Source organism: Hemiscyllium ocellatum, chromosome 31 (genome assembly GCF_020745735.1).
Source record: "Hemiscyllium ocellatum isolate sHemOce1 chromosome 31, sHemOce1.pat.X.cur, whole genome shotgun sequence".
Classification (NCBI taxonomy): Eukaryota; Metazoa; Chordata; class Chondrichthyes; order Orectolobiformes; family Hemiscylliidae; genus Hemiscyllium; species Hemiscyllium ocellatum.
This window is the reverse complement of record NC_083431.1, coordinates 27,866,145-27,889,394: the sequence shown is the minus strand read 5'-3', so window position 1 is coordinate 27,889,394 and position 23,250 is coordinate 27,866,145. Positions and strand designations below refer to the sequence as shown.

Sequence of the window (23,250 nt, the reverse complement as noted above, 5' to 3'; positions counted from 1 at the left end):
GCAGCTGTAGCAGCAGAAAACTGAACCGTCTAATAAAATCACTAGAATTCATCAAATAAAACTATATTAAGATAAACCTTTATTAAGATAAATGTTTAATAGATGCGTATTAATTTTTTGGTTTAAGAAATATGATTGAACAAGAAATGCTACCATAACCATGATTATCTGTATACATTTAAAACACACTATGTATGGATCAGGCTGCCAGAGGTGGAGGAGACAGGTACAATTATAACATTTGAAAGACATGAATAAGAAGGGTTTAGAGGGATATGGGCTAGATAGGATATGGGCAAATAGGTCTAGATCAGTTTAGGATATCTAGTCGGATTGGATGAGTTGGGATCCTAAGTATCTGTTTCTGTGCTGTATAACTTTGAATCTATGACTCTCCATGTGCTCCTAAGGAGCAAATCAACCAGTCTGCAAGAGATACAGATGTATTATCAGTCTACAGGTATATGTTTCTTCAACTTCACAGATACAGGATTATCCATAATTTTCCTGCTGGCCCCACAGTAGGTTATATCTCATTCCCCTGAATTATCAGGGGTCACTCCCTTCATCTTGAGGAATCCACCCTCTCGAAATTAATTTGTTAATATTTCCATTTTTTTCCATTCTTTCGCCCACAGCCCCTTCTCTTCAGTAGTCCTTTTGCATCATCCCCCAAGTCCTCCTCTACTTATCTGACTACAACTATGAGAGATGGTGCTGGGATCAATATAGGAATGCAATTAGGTTGCTGTTCAAGCAAATGACTCCTTACACTTTTGCATACATGCATTCATCACCTGCATAATAGCACAGATACTTTGGTGAAGAACAGCAGTCATCAGTCCAATACAGACTACACCAAGATTCCAATTGTATTGAAATGTTAAAACTCTGAAGTCATACAAACATTAACAGACACTTAGTATTATATTTAGCTTCTGTAGTGTAATAAACCTGAATAAAGAAGTTTGTTTATATTTAATAGGCATATCACATTCAAAACAATAAGTCAGTCAACTTTTTTATATCGTGATGTGAAATGGATTTCATTCTTGGCAAAAGTCAATGGCACACATCATAAGCACTACTTCTTCTAATGGTCCAATGTATATTTATTCACCCACCTGCAGGTGCTATTTTTTCAAGCAGACAGCAGTTAAGACATATCATAATCCAACCCACACCGATAATAATCAACCAAGAGATACATGGACTATATTCAAATCAAAAGCACCTTTTAAATCAAATGCATTGAAAACAAGATTATTGCAGAGCAGAGAAAATTCAACTCCAATGTGTACAAATTAAATCTTTGTCACTTCTCCAACAAATGAAGCATTCTGTCATGATGCCTGGAAGGTTACATGGAGAAAATCCTTCTGCTCAGAACATAGCTTCAGAATTAAGAGGATAACCAGACAGCTTGACGATTAGATTGCACAAGCAATTTCTCTAATTGGCATATGATATCAAAATCATGGAACCTGGGAGGAACATGAGTGACAAGAGTAATAATTGAGATATATGTGATTAAATAATATATGAAATGAGACAGTACACAGCTCACAAGAACAAATGAGCATTTAAGAAAATAAAATAAATTTTACAATGCTTTAGGTATCTTAAACAACCTGGATAAATTAAACTATATCTTGAAACTTCAAAAGTGTTAGGTATTTCTAAACTAACTGACAATATTGGTCCTGAAATTGTACACAACCTCAAAAATTAGATCGACTTGAACCTCACTTTTCCAAGCACTGGCAATCTTGGACAAATTGCCACTTCTCTTTCTGATGCAGAAATCCTCACTATTTTTCTTTTCATATTTTTCAGTGGAAACAGTATGTTTAAAATAAAGAAATGTAGATGCTTGCTGTTGGTGACTGACCCAGAAGGCAACACAACGTAATTACTAATCTAAGGAACACAGTGCAGTTTAGCACCATGTATTGCTGCTCCCAGGGCTCTGAGCTGGTTGGACATTGGGTTGGTCAATCAAGGGAGGACCTGATGCTAACCGCAGAGAATATTGATTAAAAGAAAACAGAAAACTGGATCTCTCTGGTCTTGACAGGTGCAAAATAATTTTGGAAGTTTCGGGACTGGCTGGCATTTTCTAAATAAATATTTCTCTAGTTTCTTTAAAAAAACTGTTGAATGATCTGAATAAATACTCATTTCTCACAGACTAAGATTAACTATTTCTTATTAAAGTTGAATGAAATAGTTCATATTCACTTGTGACTTTAACTTTAGGTACATTTACTTGCCTAGGAACAACTCATATTCACATAAAGGACTGCTTTAAGGCTTGATATCCAGTGTTTGAAACTGTTTAGTTGAATTGGCAAATTACAATTGTTTTATTTTCTTTCGATTTATTTCTTAAATGTGCCTGGCTGTCTGAGAGATAGTAGGCATTTTGACCAAACAAGATTGATTTAATCAGAGACTTAATTAGGATTACTTTGTTCACTAACCCTGTTCTGCTAAATTTAGTTATTAAATTGTTGATTTTGTTTAAGTTATAAAATTGGTGTCCAAGATCTGTTATTTGTAAAAGTCTGCTCAGGAACAAAGAAGCAATTTTGAAGACCACTGAATATTTTAACTTCAGTTTTATAAATCCACCAATAACAAGCTTGGTTTGCTATCCCTGGCAGTAAAATTACTTTAAAAAAAATGTTAAGACAAAGTTCTACATTTCTAACAGGAGATCCTAGTTAGGGTACTTTCAGAATGAGGAATTATACAGGTTCCTCATAATATAGGATAGTCAAGCAAAGTCAAACCATGCAGCCTCCCACCATGCTCCCCTTCACCGCCGTCGCCTTAGTTACTGTCTTCTGTGATCTAACATATCCTGCAACATTGAGAGCCACTATGGTGGTCCTGGGAAAGGCTAAGTATATAAGACATGCACAAGGGAATGCTGCTAGGATGCAAAGTGGCAAGTAGACCAGTTAGGTACTGGAATGTTTAGGGTATGGGGGTTGTGGTGTGGGCAATTAATTTAATAGCTTAGAGTAACATCTAGGGATTTTCCTGACTAAATATTTGCTTAAATGCAGTAGAATCCTCCAAATTCTGATTTATATGGATACTTTGAGAGGCTTCCAGGCATAGGGGAATTACCCATCAAATCAATTTCCAGGGCAATTCCTTCAGAGTCAGTGTAGGGGATTTCACAGAGTCCCAACACACATCTCCCATCTGCTCTGCAGAAAAAACAACACTGGTCAGTGCTGTGTGATATGCAAACTTGAAAAAAATTCCCATTTCAGTATTAACAACAGATAAAATGGGCCATGTTGATTTGTGTAATTAGTTCTCCCACTGACTAAGCCTGATATATACATATTCAAACCGTCTTGAAATGAAATGTTGAGAGACACTCAGGGATTTCAATAAATAGGTTTTATGTATTGTATGCACTTACTTCCTGGAATGTGTCCCATCACACACTATAACACCCTTATCATAAAACAACACTTTTTTTTCTCTAGTTAATCAAAGGTTTCAAAACCCTGTTGGTTGCTGAAACACCAAACTGAAAGGGAAGATTCAATCTGTTCATATTACACACTCCATAGTACTGACTAGTCAAAGCACTAATTCAATATTTTCAAAGCTATTTAAAAACAGCTTAAGTGGGGCCGCACAGTGGCTCAGGAGTTAGCACTGCTGCCGCACAACACCGGACGCCCAGGGTAGATTCCAGTCTCAGGCAACTGTGTGCAGTTTGCACATTTTCCCTGCATCTGCGTGGGTTTTGTCCAGGTGCTCCGGTTTTCTCCCACAGTGCAAAGATGTGCAGGTTAGGTGAATTGGCCATGCCAAAATGCGCATAGTGTTCAGGGATGTGTAGGTTCAGTGCTTTAGTTAATGGGAAATGTAGAGTAATAGGGGAATGGATCTGGGTGGGTTACTCTTCAGAGGGTTGCTGAGCCGAAGGATCTGTTTCCACACTGTAGGGATTCTAATTTTAAAATTGAATTAGTTGAATTCTAAGTTGAATTGTTTTTGCAAGAATAAGCTATGTGTTTTTTCTGTAATATTACACATGTTCACCCTACATTTCTTTATGGATGGCACCACAGTGCACAAAAACTGACACAAACACTGTAAATACTAACTGATATTGTGAAACACAGCTTGGAATTACCTTGTGGGATTCAAGCCAATAAATACTTAAAGGCATCTATCTACTTCAGTAGAGGCATTAACCCACTTAGCCTGAGCTGAAACAATCCAGAAAGGCATTTTAGATGAATATGCCACAAATCAATTTTGGGAAGCTATCTATTGAACTTTTCACAGTGTTACTCTCTCATCTACACAAAGATGACATATAAATCAATGACACTTATAATCTCTCAGAAAATTAAAGTGCATGGAGATTAGTCACCAGATGATTCAAAGGATCAGAATAGACTGATCTGCGAGTGAATCACAGTGTTCATCAGCTGCTTCAGACACCATAATTGATTTTGAAAAACTTTCGTAACATCTTTCAGAATAATTATTTCCAAGCTCATCTGCAATATATCAGAACTGTATCTTCTACCATTCATTTCATCCAACTTAGTGCCAGAATTCATGCCACTCCTTTTTTTTGGGGTTGGGGGAAGATGCAAATCAATAATGCTAAACCTGAGGATATCGTGTCTTATTGGAGATGGGATATTGAAAAATAATCGGACTTCACAGAAGGAATGAAGGGGGTGAAGGATTCTATTGGGGAAGAACAGCCGAGGTTTTACTTGTGAACATGATAAATCGACAAATGCTGCTGCTTTAGGTAAGCAGATATGAGGAGCAAAGATAGATCTTTAGTGTAAACTATTGGTGAAGTTGGGTGGGGAGAAAGTGGGGGAAGAAATAGTTACTGCTAAAGAAACAAAGGCCACAATTGGTTGAGCAAGTCTTAAACTAAACAAAAATGTATTCAAACCATGGAAAATACAATCGATGGTCATGTCAAAATGCAGCAAAAGGTGGTCACTGATGGCAGGAAGTCAAACAGGGAGTGGTGGGAAAGATCAAATGGATTTGGGTGAAATGTTATTTAGGGATAAGACAAAAGGGCGGTTACAAATGGTGTGACAGTTAGTAAGCTCACAGATGTTCAAGGAGAAATAAAATACTTGAGAAGTAATTAAACACAAACATCAGGGAGCATCAGGGCTCAAAGAGAAATTGCAACATCAGCAGGAACAGAATCAGGGAGCATCAAATGGGTCCAGTGAATTGATGCTCTGTGGGGAGGATAGTTTCACAAAATGAGTAATCACGCAGTTTAATAGCCCATCGGTTTTCTGAGCTTCCAGGACAAACTGGCAGTAACTTTTTTTTAAAAAAAGTAGAGGACAGTACTAAATGCATCCCAGCATTAATTGCGCATCATATTCATTCAATCTCAATAATTAATTTTCTCTCTAGTTAGGAAAGGGTTACTTGAAAGGTAATACAACCCAAGTTGAAGCTGACATCTCATCTCGATCAGTATTCAGAACAGGGGTCACTGATTGTTGATGCAAGTGGTTGCATCTCTCAACAGGAAAAGCCTTGCAGCAAAACCAACAAGGAGCCAGCTGTTAGTAGAAACAAAAATAATAAAATAACACAAAAGAAGGAACTGCAGATGTTGAAGATCTGAAACAAAAATAGAAATTGCTGAAGAAGCTCAGCAGGTTTGGCAGCATTTGTGGAGAAAAAGCAGAGTGAAAATGTCTGGAAAATTGACTCTGAGCTCCCAGTTCCTGGCAACTTCAACACATCACCAGGTTCTCTGGCCAACATTTCTACCTCAGGCCTACTGCAGCTTTCCTGAGAGGTCAGCGCAAGTTGGAACAGCAGCATCTCATTTTCTGCTTGGGCAGTATGTGGCTTTCAGGACTCAATAATGAGTTCAATAATTTTACAACACGAAACACCACTTTTAATGTCGTTTACCCACTCCAGCACAGACCCTATCATGACATGGGCTGCTTTTCAGCACAGCTACCCCACATTCACCTACTCATGGTCCCCATTATTAACTGTTCTTCTTCCTTGGCTTATTATCAACCAAACCTTTATTTGCCTAATTTTCTTTAGCTCTTTCTGTGCTCTGCCTCCACATATACATTCACTCTCTTTCCTCAATGTCCTTCACCAGTATCTTGAATCACCTTTTTCAAGCCACTGCTAGTTCAGATGAAGGATCTGGATCTTGAAAACATTACCTCTACTTTTTCTCCACAGATGCTGTCAAACCAGAGTTTCTCTAGAAATTTCATTTTTATATATTATTATCACAACAAAAACAAAATATAATGCCTCGGAATATGCTATATAATCATTCAGAAACTACAATTTGCTTTATAAAACTGGCAGCAACTTCTGCATAAACACACTTGGCTGAACACAGAGTCAAAGAGCTATATATCATGGAAACAGAACCTTCAGTCCAACGCCTCCATGCCAAACAGATATCCTGAATTTATCTTGGCTAATTTGCCAGTACTTGGCCCATATCCCTCGAAACCTTTCCTATTCAAATAAAAAAACAGGTGTCTTTCAAATGTTGTAATTGTATCAGCCTCCACCACTTCCTCTGGTAGCTCATTTCATACATGCACCACCCTCTGCATGAAAACGTTGCCTCTTAGGTTCCTTTTAAACCCTTCCTTTCTCACGTTAACTCTATACCCTCGAGTGTTGGATTCTCCCAACCCAGGGAGAAGACCTTGTCTATTTATCTGATCCATGCTCCTCATGATTTAATAAACCTCTATTACCACTCAGCCTCCAACACTCCAGCCCCACTTTATTCAGCCTCTCCCTATAGCTTAAGTCCTCAAACTCTGGCAAAATCCTTGTACATCTTTTCTGAACCCTTTCAAGTTTCACAACATCCTTCCTATATCAGGGGGACCAGAATGGCATAAAGTATTCCAAAAGTGGCCGAACCAATGTCTGTACTGCCGCAACATGACCTCCCAAACTCCTATACGCATTACACTGACCAACGAAGGCAAGTATATCAAATGCCTTCTTCACTATCCTGCATACCCACAACTCCACTTAGAAATTTCGAATTTACAGTAATAACACTTACGGAATATAATGGACCCACAGCAATATTACAGCCTTTGCAATTGCAATGACATGACATTAACTTCAATTCTTTAAATTCATTACTCTTGTAAAATAAACTAAAGTCATGGATTACTGAAAAAGGTGCAATTGAAAACTTAACTGACACATCAAGTCATAATTAATACTGAACAATTGACCTGGTCCTGAAAATTAAAATTAGATGTCTGCAGGGTCCATTCCATGATTTCAAAGAGATATAATAAACTTAAAAATTACCTAGACATTTTATGATATTTCAATTTCTACCTTAATCCCTTTGTACACCCTAATGTCTATTTCTGCACTCTATAAATATGCCCAAATACTGAATGTTAATTTTTGTTACTTCCTGTTTTTTTTAACATTAGTATACTTCATTTTGATTGATTGCTCAACTGCATGTTGACTTTACTATTACTAGGCAAGAACTTTCCAAAGGATGATACCAGTTCGATACTAAGAAGGAAAACTGACATTTCACAGTTTGGTGCTCTTCAAATGAGCAGAAAGATAACTATAGCTCCTAATAAATATTAAAATTCCCAACTATGCATTTTGCCGTTCAAAATCTTATTTTCTAAATGAATGTAGGATTACAGGAAGATTTAGGTATGTGTTCCTTCATGTTAATCTCAAAATCCCGAAGAATTACACACACCCCCCTAACACACCATCAGAATATTTCATAATTTTTAATCTTGACAAAGTACAGCAAGCCTTTTTATGTCGTGTCAGATAGAACAGCACAGGCATTATTAACAGTAGACTGCAACAAGTCTACAACAAGATTCAGAAAAGCCAAACTTTAATATTATGATGTATTCTGCATGATGATAAATGCTTTCAATTGAGACTACTGAATAAAATGCCTGAATTATGAATTTGTGCAAAGAAAACATTGTCTGCTGCAAACTTTAATTATAGTTCTCATTAGGTTCGGTGAAAATACAAACTAAGCTATCTCAAGATATCCAAGTCGCAGATAAATGCCCAAATTCATGAACAGAAAAGGATTATTAGGGTTACAAGATAAATCTCCAGTGGATTTTAAGAAAAACAATTGCTGGAGGGCCTCAACCAGCTGCAATAATTAAAGTAAAACCACCAAAGGACATTAAAAATTGACAGATATTAGAATATCGCGATAAGTAGCGTTAAGTAGCTTTAATATCCAAAGCTAAAACTCGCTATATTAAATTCTAATATTCAGCTTTGCAAAATGCAAGCTCAAAAGACATTATCCCTCCCCAAGTAATTGGTCCAATGTAAAAACAGATCACTATCTAACATCCCATAACACAGAATTCTGTAAAACTATTAACCATTCAACAAGTTTACGTGAACTATAGTTCAAAGCAAACTGTTTATTTTCACTCATCAGCTCTTAACCTTGTCTTTCTTCAGATTCTTTTGCAAGTATTCTATTTCTGAAAATGAACATTGAACCTGTCTCTACCAGCCAAAACATTGCAAATATAACTTCTGTATGAAAACACTTTCTCTAAATCATCAATAGCTCTTTACCCAATCATCTTAAATAACTACCCTTAGATCACTGATTCTGGAATTTTTATTTTTAAATGACTCATCCAAAATTTTCGTTACTTCTAAGAGTACCATTAAGTTTCCTCTTTTTCTTTACCCATTTTAAGGAGAATAACTCCAGCTTCTTCAGTCAATCCACACATCTGTAATCCATCATAGCAGGGACCAATCAAGCAAATCACTTTTACACTCTTTGAAATTGACTATTTTTTCCAAATAGCAATAGCCAGAATTGGATAAAATACTCTGCTGAAGCTGAATCAGTGTTTTATATGGGTTAATTCAATTATTCTTTATATAAAATCCATCCATTTGTAAATCCAGGCTTCCCATTTAGTATATTAATCTGAACCATCACCCTTAGATTATTATGCACAACCAATTGTCATTCTGTTCTGTGGTCTATTTTAAATTTTACCACTCCACATGTATTGCCTTTTCTCATTTTTCCTATTAAAATGCAACACCTCAGACTTTGCTGCATTTGAATTTCATTTGTCATTTGTTTGTCCACCGTATCAGCTTATCTACACAAACATAGCAATTAGGAGAAGCAGGCCATTTGATCCTTCACGCATGTTCTGCCATTCAGTAAGATTACAATTAATCTGTTTGTATTCTCAATTCTGCACTCACAATAATGCCAATAATCTGTGATTTCCTTGCCCATTAAGAATCAATCGAGCACTGTCTCAAAATTATTCTATAGCACTCTTTACATCTGCTACCTTCTGAAGTAGAATTCCAAAGTTTATGAATTTCTAGAGCTCTACATCCTCCTGAAATCTATTGCTCCTTTTTTCTTTAGAATCTGAAATGCATTGGGATAGCTCCTGCTAAATCTCCATTTATGTCCAAATTCCAACTTAATTGATGAGCCATTTAACTACCAGTTTTCCTTAAAATAAACTTGCCTGCTAAGATCAAAGAAATTGCAACAGCTTTGAGTGAAACAAATTATGTTTAAAAGCGTAACAGTACAAGCTACTTTTGAACGTTCAAACCTTTTTTGGATTAATACGGATTTTGCATTTTAATTCGTTCTATTTTTATACTTAAAAAGTCATTCAATATTTCAAGTGACTCAACTTCTAGCAAATTTTTAAAAAATGATGGAGAATAAAAGTCACTTGCAAAAACAAAAAAAAAATCAATTAGAGGATTCCAAAGATGTGCAGGTTACGTGCATTGGCCATGCTGAAATGGTCTGATGTGTTCAGAAATGCACTGGCTAGGTGGATTAGACAGGGTAGATGTGGGGTTACAGATACAATGGTGGGCTGGGTCTGGGTGGGATGCTGCTTGGAGGGTTGGTGCAGACTGGACTTCTTCCACATTGTAGGGTTTCTATGATTACCAAACATGTACTGATTAAAGCTGTTAAGGTTATACTGAATATTCAATTTTATTTAGAAAGTAGAACATAGAAAAATACAGCACAGTACAGGCCCTTTGGCCCTCGATGTTGCACAGATCCAAGCCCACCGAACCTACACTAGCCCACTATCCTCCATATGCCTATCCAATGCCCGTTTAAATCCCATAAAGAGGGAGTGTCCACCACTGCTACTGGCAGGGCATTCCATGAACTCACGACTCGCTGAGTAAAGAATCGACCCCTAACATCTGTCCTATACCTACCATCCCTTAATTTAAAGCTATGCCCCCTCGTATAGCTGACTCCATACGTGGAAAAAGGTTCTCATGGTCAACCCTCATCTAAACCCCTAATCATCTTGTACAGCTCTATCAAGTCACCCCTAAACCTTCTTTTCTCCAATGAAAACAGCCCCAAGTGCCTCAGCCTTTCCTCATACGATCTTCCTACCATACCAGGCAACGTCCTGGTAAACCTCCTCTGCACCCGTTCCAGTGCCTCCACATCCTTCCTATAGTATGGCGACCAAAACTGCGCACAATACTCCAGATGCGGCCGCACCAGAGTCTTATATAACTACAACATGACCTCAGGACTCCGGAACTCAATTCCTCTACCAATAAAAGCCAGTACGCCATATGCCTTCTTCACAGCACTATTTACCTGGGTGGCAACTTTCAGAGATCTGTGTACATGGACATCAAGATCCCGCTGCTCATCCACACTACCATTAGCCCAGTACCCCATCTTTCGAAAGTAGTTTCTAATGCTAGAGTAAAATCTTGCATTTTTTTCAACAATACAAAGAAAAGTTATTTTCTGAAAGCAAAATCTTTCCATTCGTCAGTTTTCACTCATTCTTTGTGTAAATAAAACTACGAATATTACAAATAACTGAAAAGTAGAACGTCTGTATTTTACCAGAGTTGTCAGACGCTTAAATTTTACATTTTACATTCATCTGGTGGTAAGCAGCACTGAGCTTTAAATAACTTCGTGATCAGCACACCAATGTCATGCTTCAGTGATATCACTAATGGGAAGTGAAAGGCACCCAGGAGAAGTAGATACTGGGCAATACACCCACGTTCAAACACCCGCTTCTGAAGTCACTAGTGGGGAAATTTTATAACCCTTCCTTAGGCTAACCATCCTAGTCACATTTTCTTGTATTATAATGAACAGGTGCTGACATCCTGTAAGCTAGCTGTTTGCTGAGGTGAAAACTACAGAAAACAGTAAACAACAGGAATAATATGTTTTTAAATCAATATACATGTCCTACCTGTTGATTTTAATGAAGGCTATCTCTTCAAAAACAGAGTTGTAAGAGAGTCATACAGCCCAGAAACAGAACCTTCAACCCAACTCGTCCATGACGACCAGGTTTACTAAAGTGAACTTTAGTCCCTTTGGTCCATATCACTCTCAACCTTTGCTATCCATGTACTTCTCCAATTTTGTTTTCAAATGTTGTAACTGTACTCACCTTTACCACTTCCTGCAGCACCTTGTTCCATATACACATGACCTTCTGTGGAAAAGTTGCCTCTCTGGTCTCTCAAATCTTTCCCCATTCAACTTAAACCTCTGTCCTCTAGTTTTGGCCTTGGCTGCCCCGGGGAAAATACCTTGGTTATTCACCTTATCTATGCCCCTCAGGAATACATGAACTTCTATAGGCTCACCCCTCAGCCTCCTATGGTCAACGAAAAAAAACTCCCAGTCTATCCATCCTTTCCTTCTAACTCAAACGCCAATCTTGGTAACATCATTGTAAATCTTTTTTATCACCCTTTCCAGTTTAGTAACAACATTCCTATACATAGTGACCAGAAATGTATGCAGTACTCCAAATGTGTCCTCGCTAATGTTTTGTATAATAATATGATGTGCCAACTTCTACACTCAATGCTCTGATCAATAAAGGCAAGTGTGCCAAAGGCCTTTATCACCACCCGGTCTACCTTTTACCCCACTTTCAAGAAACTACGTATCTGCATCCCTACATCTTTCTGTTCGACAACATTCCCTCGGGGCATACCATTATTTATGTTAGTCTGCCCCGATTTGTCTTTTCAAAATGCAACACCTCACATTTGTCTAAAACAAACTCCATATGTGCCACTGGCCCACTTGATCAAGATCCCACTGTACTCTGGATAACCTTCTTCTCGGTATATGCCATCATTAATTTTGGTGTCATCTGTAAATTTATTAATCATGCCTCTGACATTCTCATTGAAAGATAGTGAACTCAGCACCAATCCTTGTAGCACAACTGGTCACAAGCCTCCAATCTGAATGAAAACCCTCTCCCACAACCATCTGTTTTCTACCGTGAAATTGATTTTGTATCCAATTGGCTCGCTCATTTTGGATCCTATATGACATGATCCTTACTAACTGGTCTACCACGTGGAACCTTGTCAAGGCCTTGCTAAAATCAGTGTAGACAAAGTCTACTGGTCTGCCTTCATCTATCCTCTTGGTCTGTTCTTCGAAGAAACTTAAGTTTGTGAGACATGATTTCCCAAGTGCAAAGCATGCTGACTATCCCTAATCAGTCCTTGTCTTTCCATATGCATGTGGATGCTGTCTCTCAGAAGCCCCTCCAATAATTTCTCACCACTGACAGTAGGCTCACTCTCATGTAATCCTGTAGCTTTTCCTTGCAGCTTTTAAATATTAACACAACATCAGCCACCCTCCACATCTTCCGACACCTCATTTTTGGTAATCAATGATAAAATATTTCTGCTGGGGCCCCCTAATTTCTTCCCTAGCTTCCCCCAATGTCCTGGGATATACCTGATCAGGTCCCAGGGATTTATCTCACTTTATACATTTTAAGACCACCAGTTGCAGACGACACTAAGTGACGAAGGATGTTGTAGGTTACAGAGAGACATAGATAAGCTGCAGAGTTGGGCTGAGAGGTGGCAAATGGAGTTTAATACGGACAACTGTGAGTTGATTATCTTTGGTCGGAGTAACCGGAATGCAAAGTACTGGGCTAATGGGAAGATTCTTGGTAGTGTAGATGAACAGAGAGATCTCAGTGTCCAGGTACACAGATCCTTGAAAGTTGACAGGGTTGTTAAGAAGGCATACAGTGTTTTAGCTTTTATTAATAGAGGGATCGAATTCCAGAACCATAAGGTTATGCTACAGCTGTACAAAACTCTGGTGAGGCCGCACTTGGAGTATTGTGTACAGTTCTGGTCTCCACATTATGAGGAGGATGTGGAAGCTTTGGGAAGTGTGCAGAGGAGATTTACTCGGATATTGCCCAGTATGGAGGGAAGGTCTTACGAGGAAAGGCTGAGGGACTTGAGGCTGTTTTCGTTAGAGAAAAGGAAGTTGAGAGGTGACTTAATAGAGACATAGAAGATAAGCAGAGGGCTAGATAGGGTGGACAAGAAGAGCCTTTCTCCAAGAATGGTGGCAGCGAGCATGAGGGGGCACAGCTTTAAATTGAGGGGTGATAGATATAGGACAGATGTTAGAGGTAGTTTCTTTACTTAGAGAGTAATAAGGGTATGGAATGCTTTACCTGCAACGGTAGTAGGTTCACCAACTTTAAGTACATTTAAGTTGTCATTGGACAAGCATATGGATGTACATGGAATAGTGTAGGTTAGATGGGCTTCAGATTGGTATGACAGGTCAGCGCAACATCGAGGCCCAAAGGGCCTGTACTGCGCTGTAATGTTCTATGTACCTTCTCTTCTGTAATGTGGACTCTTTTCAAGACATCACTATCTATTTCCCTGGTTCACTAGCTTCCATGGCTTGCCCCGCAATAAGTACAGATAGTATTCAAAGTTTGGGAGAATACAGATTGTAATTCTCTACAAAAAAAATCCTAAATGTAAGGGGTCAATGTACTTGCACATCATTAGACTTCAGACAATCACTATGTCACAAAATACTTACAATGAGTGACTCCAGCCAGAGTTTGATAGAAGGTAGGTGTATCACTATCGTCAGTAAGAGTGACACATACTCCCCCTGACAGCAGCCATCGAGCAAATGTGAAAGCATCCTTATTCTGAAGGAGCCAGTTCTTGAACTTCTCATAGTTTACCTTTTCACCCTAAATGGAAAGCAAAATGTTAAACTAGAATTGAATGTACAAAATATACAAAGCAATCATTATTACTTTCATAGAAAGGTAAAGTAACTGGACCAGCAATCCAAGAGGTTCATACAAATGGTCCAGAGTCACAAGTCCAAACCTCACAAGACAGTTGCAGAGTTTCAGTTAATTAAATAAATACGTAATTTTAAAAAAGCAGCAGTCAGAATGATATTACTGGCTTGTTACTGCCCTTGATGCAGGGAAAATATGTTATCATTACCCTGATTGGGCTATTTGCCAGCCCAGATGCACAGTGATCCACTTGGTTCTTAACTGCTCCCTGAAACGGCCTAACAAACCACACAGTTGTTACCATCTTCTCAAAGGCAAACAGAGGTGGACAATAAAAACTGGCCTAGCTCTTGACACTCGGGTTGAAGAAATGAAAAAAATTCAAGCATGCTCTGAAAAGTGGAACTCAAGAAGAGTTAAAACAACATAAGTAACCATAGCTACCACAGTGTTTCACGTGTTTTTAGAGTTGATTTGAGCTTGCGAAGCCACACTGCATCAAATCAACAGTATTTAATGCACATAGGTCAGTCAGGTTAAGAAGCTTTATTCAAAGCACTTAAGTTTTAGATGACAAGTTCTGTAAGTTGTGACTTCTTTTCAACATTGAGCAGACAGCAATGTGGTTTAAAAAATGTTATTTAAACAACATTTTACATATTTAAACATGAAAATCTTTTGTGCAGAAGTGATTATAGCCTCCACTTTTCACACAGCAGTTATTTACAATACAATACTGCTGCCTCACAGCGCCAGAGACCTCAGTTTGATTCCCACCTCAGGCAACTGTACGTGTGGAGTTTGCATATTCTCCCCATGTCAGCTTGGGTCTTCTCAGGGTGCTTCTGTTTCCTCCCAAAATCCAAAGATGTGCAGGTCAGGCGAATTGGCCATGCTAAATTGTCCATAGTGATAGGGGTAAATATAGGGTAGGGGAGCGTGTATGGATGGGTTACTCTTCGGAGAGTCGAACTTGTTGGGCCGAAGGGCCTGTTTCCATACTGTAGGAAATCTAATCTAATATAATACTGGTACCAAGATCGGCTGACTGGCAGTAGGTAGAAAGTAGGGATAAAGGTGTCTTTTTCAGGTTGCCAGACAGTGACTATTGCAATTCGCAGGGATCTGTGTTGGTAACACAACTATTCACGTTATACATTAATGAAATAGGCTTTTGTGCTGAAATCCATTAATGACTGACAAGACACCTCCAATAATCTGATCGCTATTATGATATGTGACTTTTTTAAAATGTCCATGAGTAAATGTGATATTTTAATTTAGTTGAATATGCTGTGTATGATCCCATAGTTTCTTCTACATGACAGCAAATCTAAAACAGCAACAATTATTGCTTTTTAAATTATATAACTATATAATTATAATTATATAATTATGTAAGAAGAAATATATTTAGGAAAATTGCAAAATCAAATTTGAAAAAGTGTGTTGACAACTAAAATCTGTATTTTCTTAATCTACTAAACAATAACTAGCAAAATTATTGTCCACAAAGCCATTACAGTGGACAGGCTGTACACAGTATACTATCATAAGAAACAGATGGCGGTCATCAAGCCTGCCCTGCTATTCAACAACAACATAGCTGATTAGAGGTCAGGCTGACCTCTACTTTCCTTCGACTCTGATAACCTTCAACTGTCCCGTCAATCAAAATTTTGTCCAACACTTCTTTGTGTATTTTATATATATTATATATGACCCAATATCCACTGACTGCTCAAACATTTTTTTTTAAACAGGGTAGCCCTTTCATCACAAGTATAGACCCAGTGAACTTTCTCTGAACTGCTTCCAAAGCATATCATCTCCTTAAGCAAAGAGACCAAAACTCTGCATAGTATTCCAGTCAACAATCTAATTTGTAGTTCATGTTAATATATACAGAAAATATTTATCTGTGATGATTGTTATAAAGGTAAAGTAATTAAACGCTGGACTTTAGTGACTGCCAGAATAACTGAAGAATTAGAAGCTCAAAAGGTCACACATTTGTGAAATGAAGTCAAAATAAACGAGATGGCACTATAAAATAGGTGAGTCTGCTTGCGGTCATTGGCTGGAGGTCAGCTGAAGATTGGCAGAGCAAGCTACACTGTATGGAGGTGGGTAGCACCAACTTATGTGGGTATTTGCTGAAGCAGGTTTTTAGTTGCAGTTTAGATCTTAAAGTTGGACAAAGGAGAGCCAGTAGACATGATCTATTTGGATTCCCAGAAGGTCTTTGAAAAGGTGCTGCACAGGAGGCTGCTAAATAAGGCAAGGTACTGGCATGGATGGAGGACTGACTGACTAGTACAAGGCAGACAGTAGGGATAAATGGATTTTTTTCAGTATGGCAGCTAGTGACTAGTGGAGTTTTCATAGGGATCAGTATTGGTACCACAAGTATTCATGTCATCCATTAATGATCCGGGCGAAGGAAGTGAGGATGCTGTTGCTAAGTTTATGGATGACACAAAACTAGATGAAGGGACAGATAGTGTAGGGGAAATGGGGAGGCTGTCTGGCAGAAAGCAGAAAGTAGGGATAAAAGTGTCTCTTAGCACAGGCTAAGGTGAAAAACTGGCAGATGTAATACAATGTAGTAAAGTGTGAGGTTATGCACTTTAGTAGGAAAAATAGAAACACGGACTGTTTGCTAAACAGAGAAATCTGAAGCACAAACAAACATGGAAGTCCTAGTTCAGGAATCTTTTAAGGTTAACGTGCAGGTTTACTTGACTCTTAGCAAGAAAATGCAATATTGGCAATCATTTCAAGAGGGTGTAAATACAAGAGCAGAGATGAACTGTCTAGGTTGTATAGGTTCTGGTCAAACAGCATTTGGAATATTCAGTGTAGTTTTGGGCCCTGTAACTAAGGAAGGATGTATGCGCATTGGAGGAGGTCCAGAAAAGGTTCACCAGAATGATTCCAGGGATGAAGGGGCCATTATTTGAGGGACGATTGAGGACTCTGGATCTGTACTCAATGGAATTTAGAAGGATTACAGGAGGAACCTGATTGAAACTTACAGAATAGTGACAAGCCTGGATAGAGTGGATGAGGAGAAAATGTTGCCACTAGCAGGAGAGACTAGGACCCAAGGGCACAGCCTCAAAACGAAGGGATGACCCTTCGGAATGGAGAAGAAGAAGGAATTTCTCTGGCCAGAGGATGTGTAAGCAAAGGAACTCATTGCTGCAGAGGGCTGTGGAGGGAAGTCAGTTAGTGTATTTAAGACAGAGATAGATAGGTTCTCGACTGACAAAATGATCAAGGGTTTCAGGGAGAAGGCAGAAGAATGGGGTTGAGAAACATATCAATTTATGATCAAATGGCAAAGCGGACTCGATGAGCCCAATGGCATAATTCTGTTTCTATATTGGGGAGATAATGGCTTAATGGTATTATCTCTGAATTGTTAATCCAGAGATTCCAGGGACCTAGGTTTGTATCATGCCACAGCAAATGGTGGAATTTTAATTTATTAAATATCTGAAATTAAGAGTACAATGGTGACCATGTGTCGATTGTCAGAAAAACCTATCTGGTTCACTGATGCCCTATAGCGAAGGAAAATGCCATCCTTACCTAGTCTGGCTTACATGTGGCTCCAGACCCACAGCAATGTGACTGACATTCAACTGCTCTCTGGGCAAATAGGGATGGGCAATAACTGCTGGCCTCATCAGTGACGCCCACATCCCATGAATTAATATTTAACAAAAAAAGCATGATCATGTGGTTTGTAACTCAGAAGTTTGCCAAGATAAATGATAGTTAGACTTACCCTGCAATTACTATAAGTCATTACTTTAACCAGCAATTGCATCAAAGGAAGGATTTAAATTTCAGTTTGAATCTTGTGAGCACAAAATCTGGAAGTTTGCCTAGATTGAAGCTAATTGGAGAATCTGCAGTGTCCTCACATCAAGTTGTAAGAAAGTAACAAGTAGATTAGCTTTAGAAAGTAGTGAAAAAGTAATCAGAACAAGGGATTGAGAAATAAATTTACAATCACTTGAATGTGTAAGTAATTATCAGAGGTAAAATTTGAAGTTCTACTTCTGAGGAAAGTGCTCCAGAGGTTTATGGCACACTTGAAAATGGTTTCTACAGAATTAAATTACTTGAAAACTGATGGGTCTTTTAAAAGCGCATAACTTATATAGCTATACACCATTTTAGGACTTTTTCTAAAATTTCATTATTGCAACAATATTCATTTTGTTAAAGTGTGAAATCTTGTGATATAGTTCTGTTGAAACAAGTTATTTGGATTTATTTTTAAATGCTGAAGGTTGCTGCAATCCATTCAGCTTAGTCTACCTTAGTTATGTTCCCTAAATAGATCATAATGTCCTTGCATGCATATTGTTTGTAGACTTATTGTATATTTCACTTTCTTTATAACAAAAAAACCTGATTATCTGTGGATTTCTTTATTTGTAGGTTTAAAATAATTGGAAAATATGGTGCGGTCTTCTCATTACACATCTAGCAGTTCAAATTTAGGGCTGAAACTGGAACAACATTTGTCATTGCACTTAAAGAAACTCCAGGTTTTCACTATTTGGCAGTCTCCCAGCCGGTGTGGCCTCAGCATGGACTTCTGGTCTGAGGTAATTTCAGAGCGGTTGTCTGGCCTCAAGGTGAAGCCTGCCATGATCTGGGGTCAAGGTCCAGCACGGACTGGCGGTTATATGCCAGCGTGGATTAGATTGGAAGGACTGTTGTTACAAACTTTTTATTTCTCTATTTGTTAATTTATTCTTATGATTTGTAATGCTAAACATCTTATTTCCTTATTTTTGTATTCATTTGCCAGAACTTGTACTGAAGAAACAGTACCCAGGTACCTTGTACCTAAGATGGTGACATAATTGGTGACTTTGAGTACGTGATAATAAAGCTAATGAAATTCAATGCAATTCTATTCAATTCAAATATTTAGAAGCTAAAATATCAGGACCAATCAATTCATATAACAAACGAAATATTCTGGAAAAGATGACGTGGCATGGCAAAAAAAAATCTACTCTAGGGATCGGTTAGGTTGAATAAATTATATGGACTGTTTATGGTTTATGAATTGAATTGCTCTGGTGTTATTTTTATTTGCAGGACACCGGCAGAGACACTTCCAAGGCGATAAAACTACCAAGCGGAATTACTTTCCTCTTTCTTCCCACCCTCGGTTAGCAGCATCACAACAATTTGAGAATTCACATTGTGATCCTTCAGCAGTGGATAGATTCATGAAGCAAATAGATTTAAGATCATAATATTGTCAACTTTGAGAGATAGTTTTCTACCACTTGTTCAACTTGGTTGCCTGTTAGCTTAGTAATCATATATGCAAGCGAAAACTGGAAAGCAAAATGTGTGAACTAAAGAGAGAGAGAAGAATATTAAGGAGCAATTGGAATTTCTCAGTACTAAGATTGATCAGAGTTAACTTAAGCAGAAGTTCTGCACTACGAACACTATCCCCCCACATAGTATTTATTTCCATTCATTTTGACCAGAATGACATTTCAGTTCAACATAATTCTCAAAAAAAAATCAGGAGATCATAAGATAAAATTTATCTTTAGTTCACTGCCCTATAGTGTTCCTAACATTTTTTTCAGAAGCACTGAGAATGACAACATTACATCTACTTATCTGCAGGATACAATATGAAGAAAACATAGCTTGTCAGCAAAGCATGTAAGAGGCATGCTGCAGCTAATAAAATGTTGTTTTGGGCAGTTGGTGGTACAATGGCAGAGGAGAATTTGCAGCATAATGCACAGAAGGCGAAAGAGGTCTTCAAGTAGGAACCATCATGAAGACTAAACCTGTAACAGACTCAAGGTGAATCATTCTTTGAGTATTGTGTGTCAATAGATGAATAAAGGTTACAATTTCAAGTATATCATGCTAACTTACATTTGGTTGCAGAAATACGAGATCTACATACAGGATGGGATGCTGGGTTTCAACTAACTTCTGTTTGAAGGAGGCAATATATGTCAGAGGTTTATATGAGACATAATCTGTGAAAAATGGGAAACCAAAAAGGAAGATATTGACAGCTCTAGAAACAGAAAGGGTAGCAACAGGGATGTCAACAGCAGTGTGGAGGAGATTATCCAAGTTGTTGAAATGAAGATAAACAATCTTGTCAAGAGACTTGATGCTACACTGGATGCTTAGCTTTGGGTCAAACAGTTTGCGAACAATTTGTCTTGTCTGACAATCTGTGTCACATTTCTATTAGCACCATATTATTCATAAAAACATTTATGATGACATCAATTCCAAGGACTAGAAATTAATATTCTAGAAAGCAAGACAGATCAGGTTAGGGCCAGTGGAGACGATAAAGGAGCAATAGGAAGAAGTCAAAGAAACTAAATTCCACAGAGCAAGTTGATCGCTGATAGAGGCAAAGGCTCTACAGAACCAAGATTCTGGTGGAAATTCGCACCTTTACCAACATAGCAGATTTGATCTCAGCAATATGGACTGCATACCCATAAAGGTACCTCAAGATTCACTCAACTCATCCTGAAAAACTAGTCAAAAATACAGTTAGCCATGCATTCAAAACTAACAATATCCAGAGTCACATGTGGCTATTTCTGATATTGTGATTTTAAATATGTTGGAATACAACCAGAACAGTCTTCAGCAAAAAAGATTTTCAATTTTTTCTAATAAAATGTATAATCCTTTCTGACAGGACAATGTAATATCACAAATACTTGATTAAAAATCATAACTGGGCAGTTCAGTTTTAAATCCAGGAAAGGTGTCAATGCAGGACAATTTCTTTTGAATAGCAACAGAATGTAATTGAATTGTATTTTGCTGTAATTGTAATTACTGCTTCTGCTATTTCAAGATTAGCTCGGATTCATTGTTTAGATTTGTGGACAACTGAATGAATGATAGGGTGACTATTATTTGAACTTGAGATCCGAAGATGAAACCACTAAAAAGGATTATGATAATATTTCAATGCTTGATTCTCAATGCTACATTTCTCAAGCTATCCAAGTTCCTCTTGGATAGCCAAGAAACCAAGTCACAAGAATACAAGCCTGTTCACTGCTGATTTCAGACATATATCTTTCCAGAGACTATTTGACATTATACTTAATGTAGAGTTGAATTGGACAGGTGTAGTTTATTTTCAGAGGTGATTCTGACATCAGCTAAGCTAGTTTCATGATCAAAATGTCAGGTGGCCTGCAATCAAGGTTTTTAATGGTATATTTAAACAATTCAATTGTCAGCTGTTTATCAAAGAAAGACTTATTTCCAAAATATCTTTCATGACCACTAGACATTCCAAAGGGCTTAATGGTCTAAGGCAGACTTTGGAAGTATAGCCACTATTGCAGCGTGGAAAAGGCAGCAATCAATTACACAGCAAGTTCCTAAAAACAGCAATATAATAAGAACTAAACAATCTATTTTTGTGATCTTAATTAGGGAATGACTGTTGGCAAGTATATAATGGATAATTTCACTTATTTGAAAAGGTGTCATGATGTCTCTAGATAAGGCCTTGGTTTAACATTTCAGCTGAAAGATCACAGTATTTCCTCATTTATCAATGTTAGCCTCAAATTTGTACTCAATTCCTGGAGTGCTTTTTGAACTTGGAACATGGGTTGCATGGACGGGTTGAACTAAAGGGTTTGTTTCTGTGCTGTATAACTCTGAGATGCAAGTATTGTACCAATTGAGCCAAGGCTAACACTAAAGTCAATTTATATTCAAATTCAACATCTTTGAAGTAGTTCTTGGTGATGTTCAAGGTTTAAATATTTTCATCCATCTTTTCTTAGTGGGTATCATTCCTTGGATACCTGCCACCAAGTGATGATTCTTGTCCATATATTTTGAGAAGCGAAAAACATTTAGATCTCACTTGATGTCTGAATATATGAATTTTGAGAGAGATTTCAGAAGAATGGTCAGTTCCTGTAGCTCAGAAATGCTAAGTTCCCTTCCCATCACTTTAAGATCAAACAAAAGCTTACATTGTGAAGACTTCCCTGCTACAATTAGCTCAGTTGCACATCCTTGCAAATAATTAACACGTCATGTACAAAGTTTGCATTCAAAGGTATCATGCCTTTTCATTTATTTGTTCTTCAGTACTAACTTAGACAAGACATTCTTGAAAACTTTCCCATTGTAAATGCTATTCCAAAGCTGTTTATGGAGCAGCCAACACAATGCAGAAATTATTTCTTGTAGACCTTGTGTACAATGGATTTCACTTGAGATATTCAAAAAGAACCAAATGAATGTGTTACCTTTCGACACAACAACTTTAATACACTTTTGGATAGCCCCTCACACGTCATCTTCTCAAAGTACAAAACCACCCAAAACGTTGTCACTGCAGACTCAACCCTTACCATGTCCCACCCATTGATCACCTCTACATTAGCCAAAGTATATCATTGCGCAGTCAAGCAATGCCTAAAACTCAAAGACAACCATATCGATTTAATGTTTTGACATCAATTTCAAATAGTGGATTAGTAGCCTCTAATTAACATTTATATATTACTATAAACTTTACAATTTTTGGGTAATGGAATGAAAATAAATACAATATCCACTACAGGCAGCATCACATTTTAAAAAAGATAAACTGGGCACAAATCGTACTACAATCTGGTAGAGTTGTGCCATTAAGCAGAGTTAACACACAATTCTTTGGAGGCAATTCAGGGGAGGTTCACTAGATTGGTTTCAGAGATAAGGGTTTGTCTTATAAAGAGAGATTGAGTAGTTTAGGCCAATACTCCCTGGAGTTTAGAAGAATAAGAGGAGATATAATTGAGGTTTTTAAGATGCTAACGGAGACTGACAAAGTAGATGTGGAGAGGATGTTTCTTCTCATCAGGCAAACTAGAACAAAAAGGTAGAAAAATGCAGAAATTTACCCATGATTCTCAAACAGCACCTTCCAAACCCATAATCACTTCCATCCAGAAGGGCAGCAGATGCATGGGAACACTACCACCTT

At 37.8% G+C, this 23,250-nt stretch overlaps 1 protein-coding gene across 1 annotated transcript in view; it reads right to left on the bottom strand.

The window, feature by feature from the left end:
• The window catches only part of usp32 (ubiquitin specific peptidase 32), a 199,429-nt gene that overhangs the window by 79,133 nt on the left and 97,046 nt on the right, over positions 1-23,250 (bottom strand). The window contains exon 5 of the mRNA XM_060847945.1: positions 13,988-14,147. Within this exon, the coding sequence (XP_060703928.1) occupies positions 13,988-14,147 (160 nt within the window). The remainder of the gene's footprint in view (positions 1-13,987; positions 14,148-23,250) is intronic.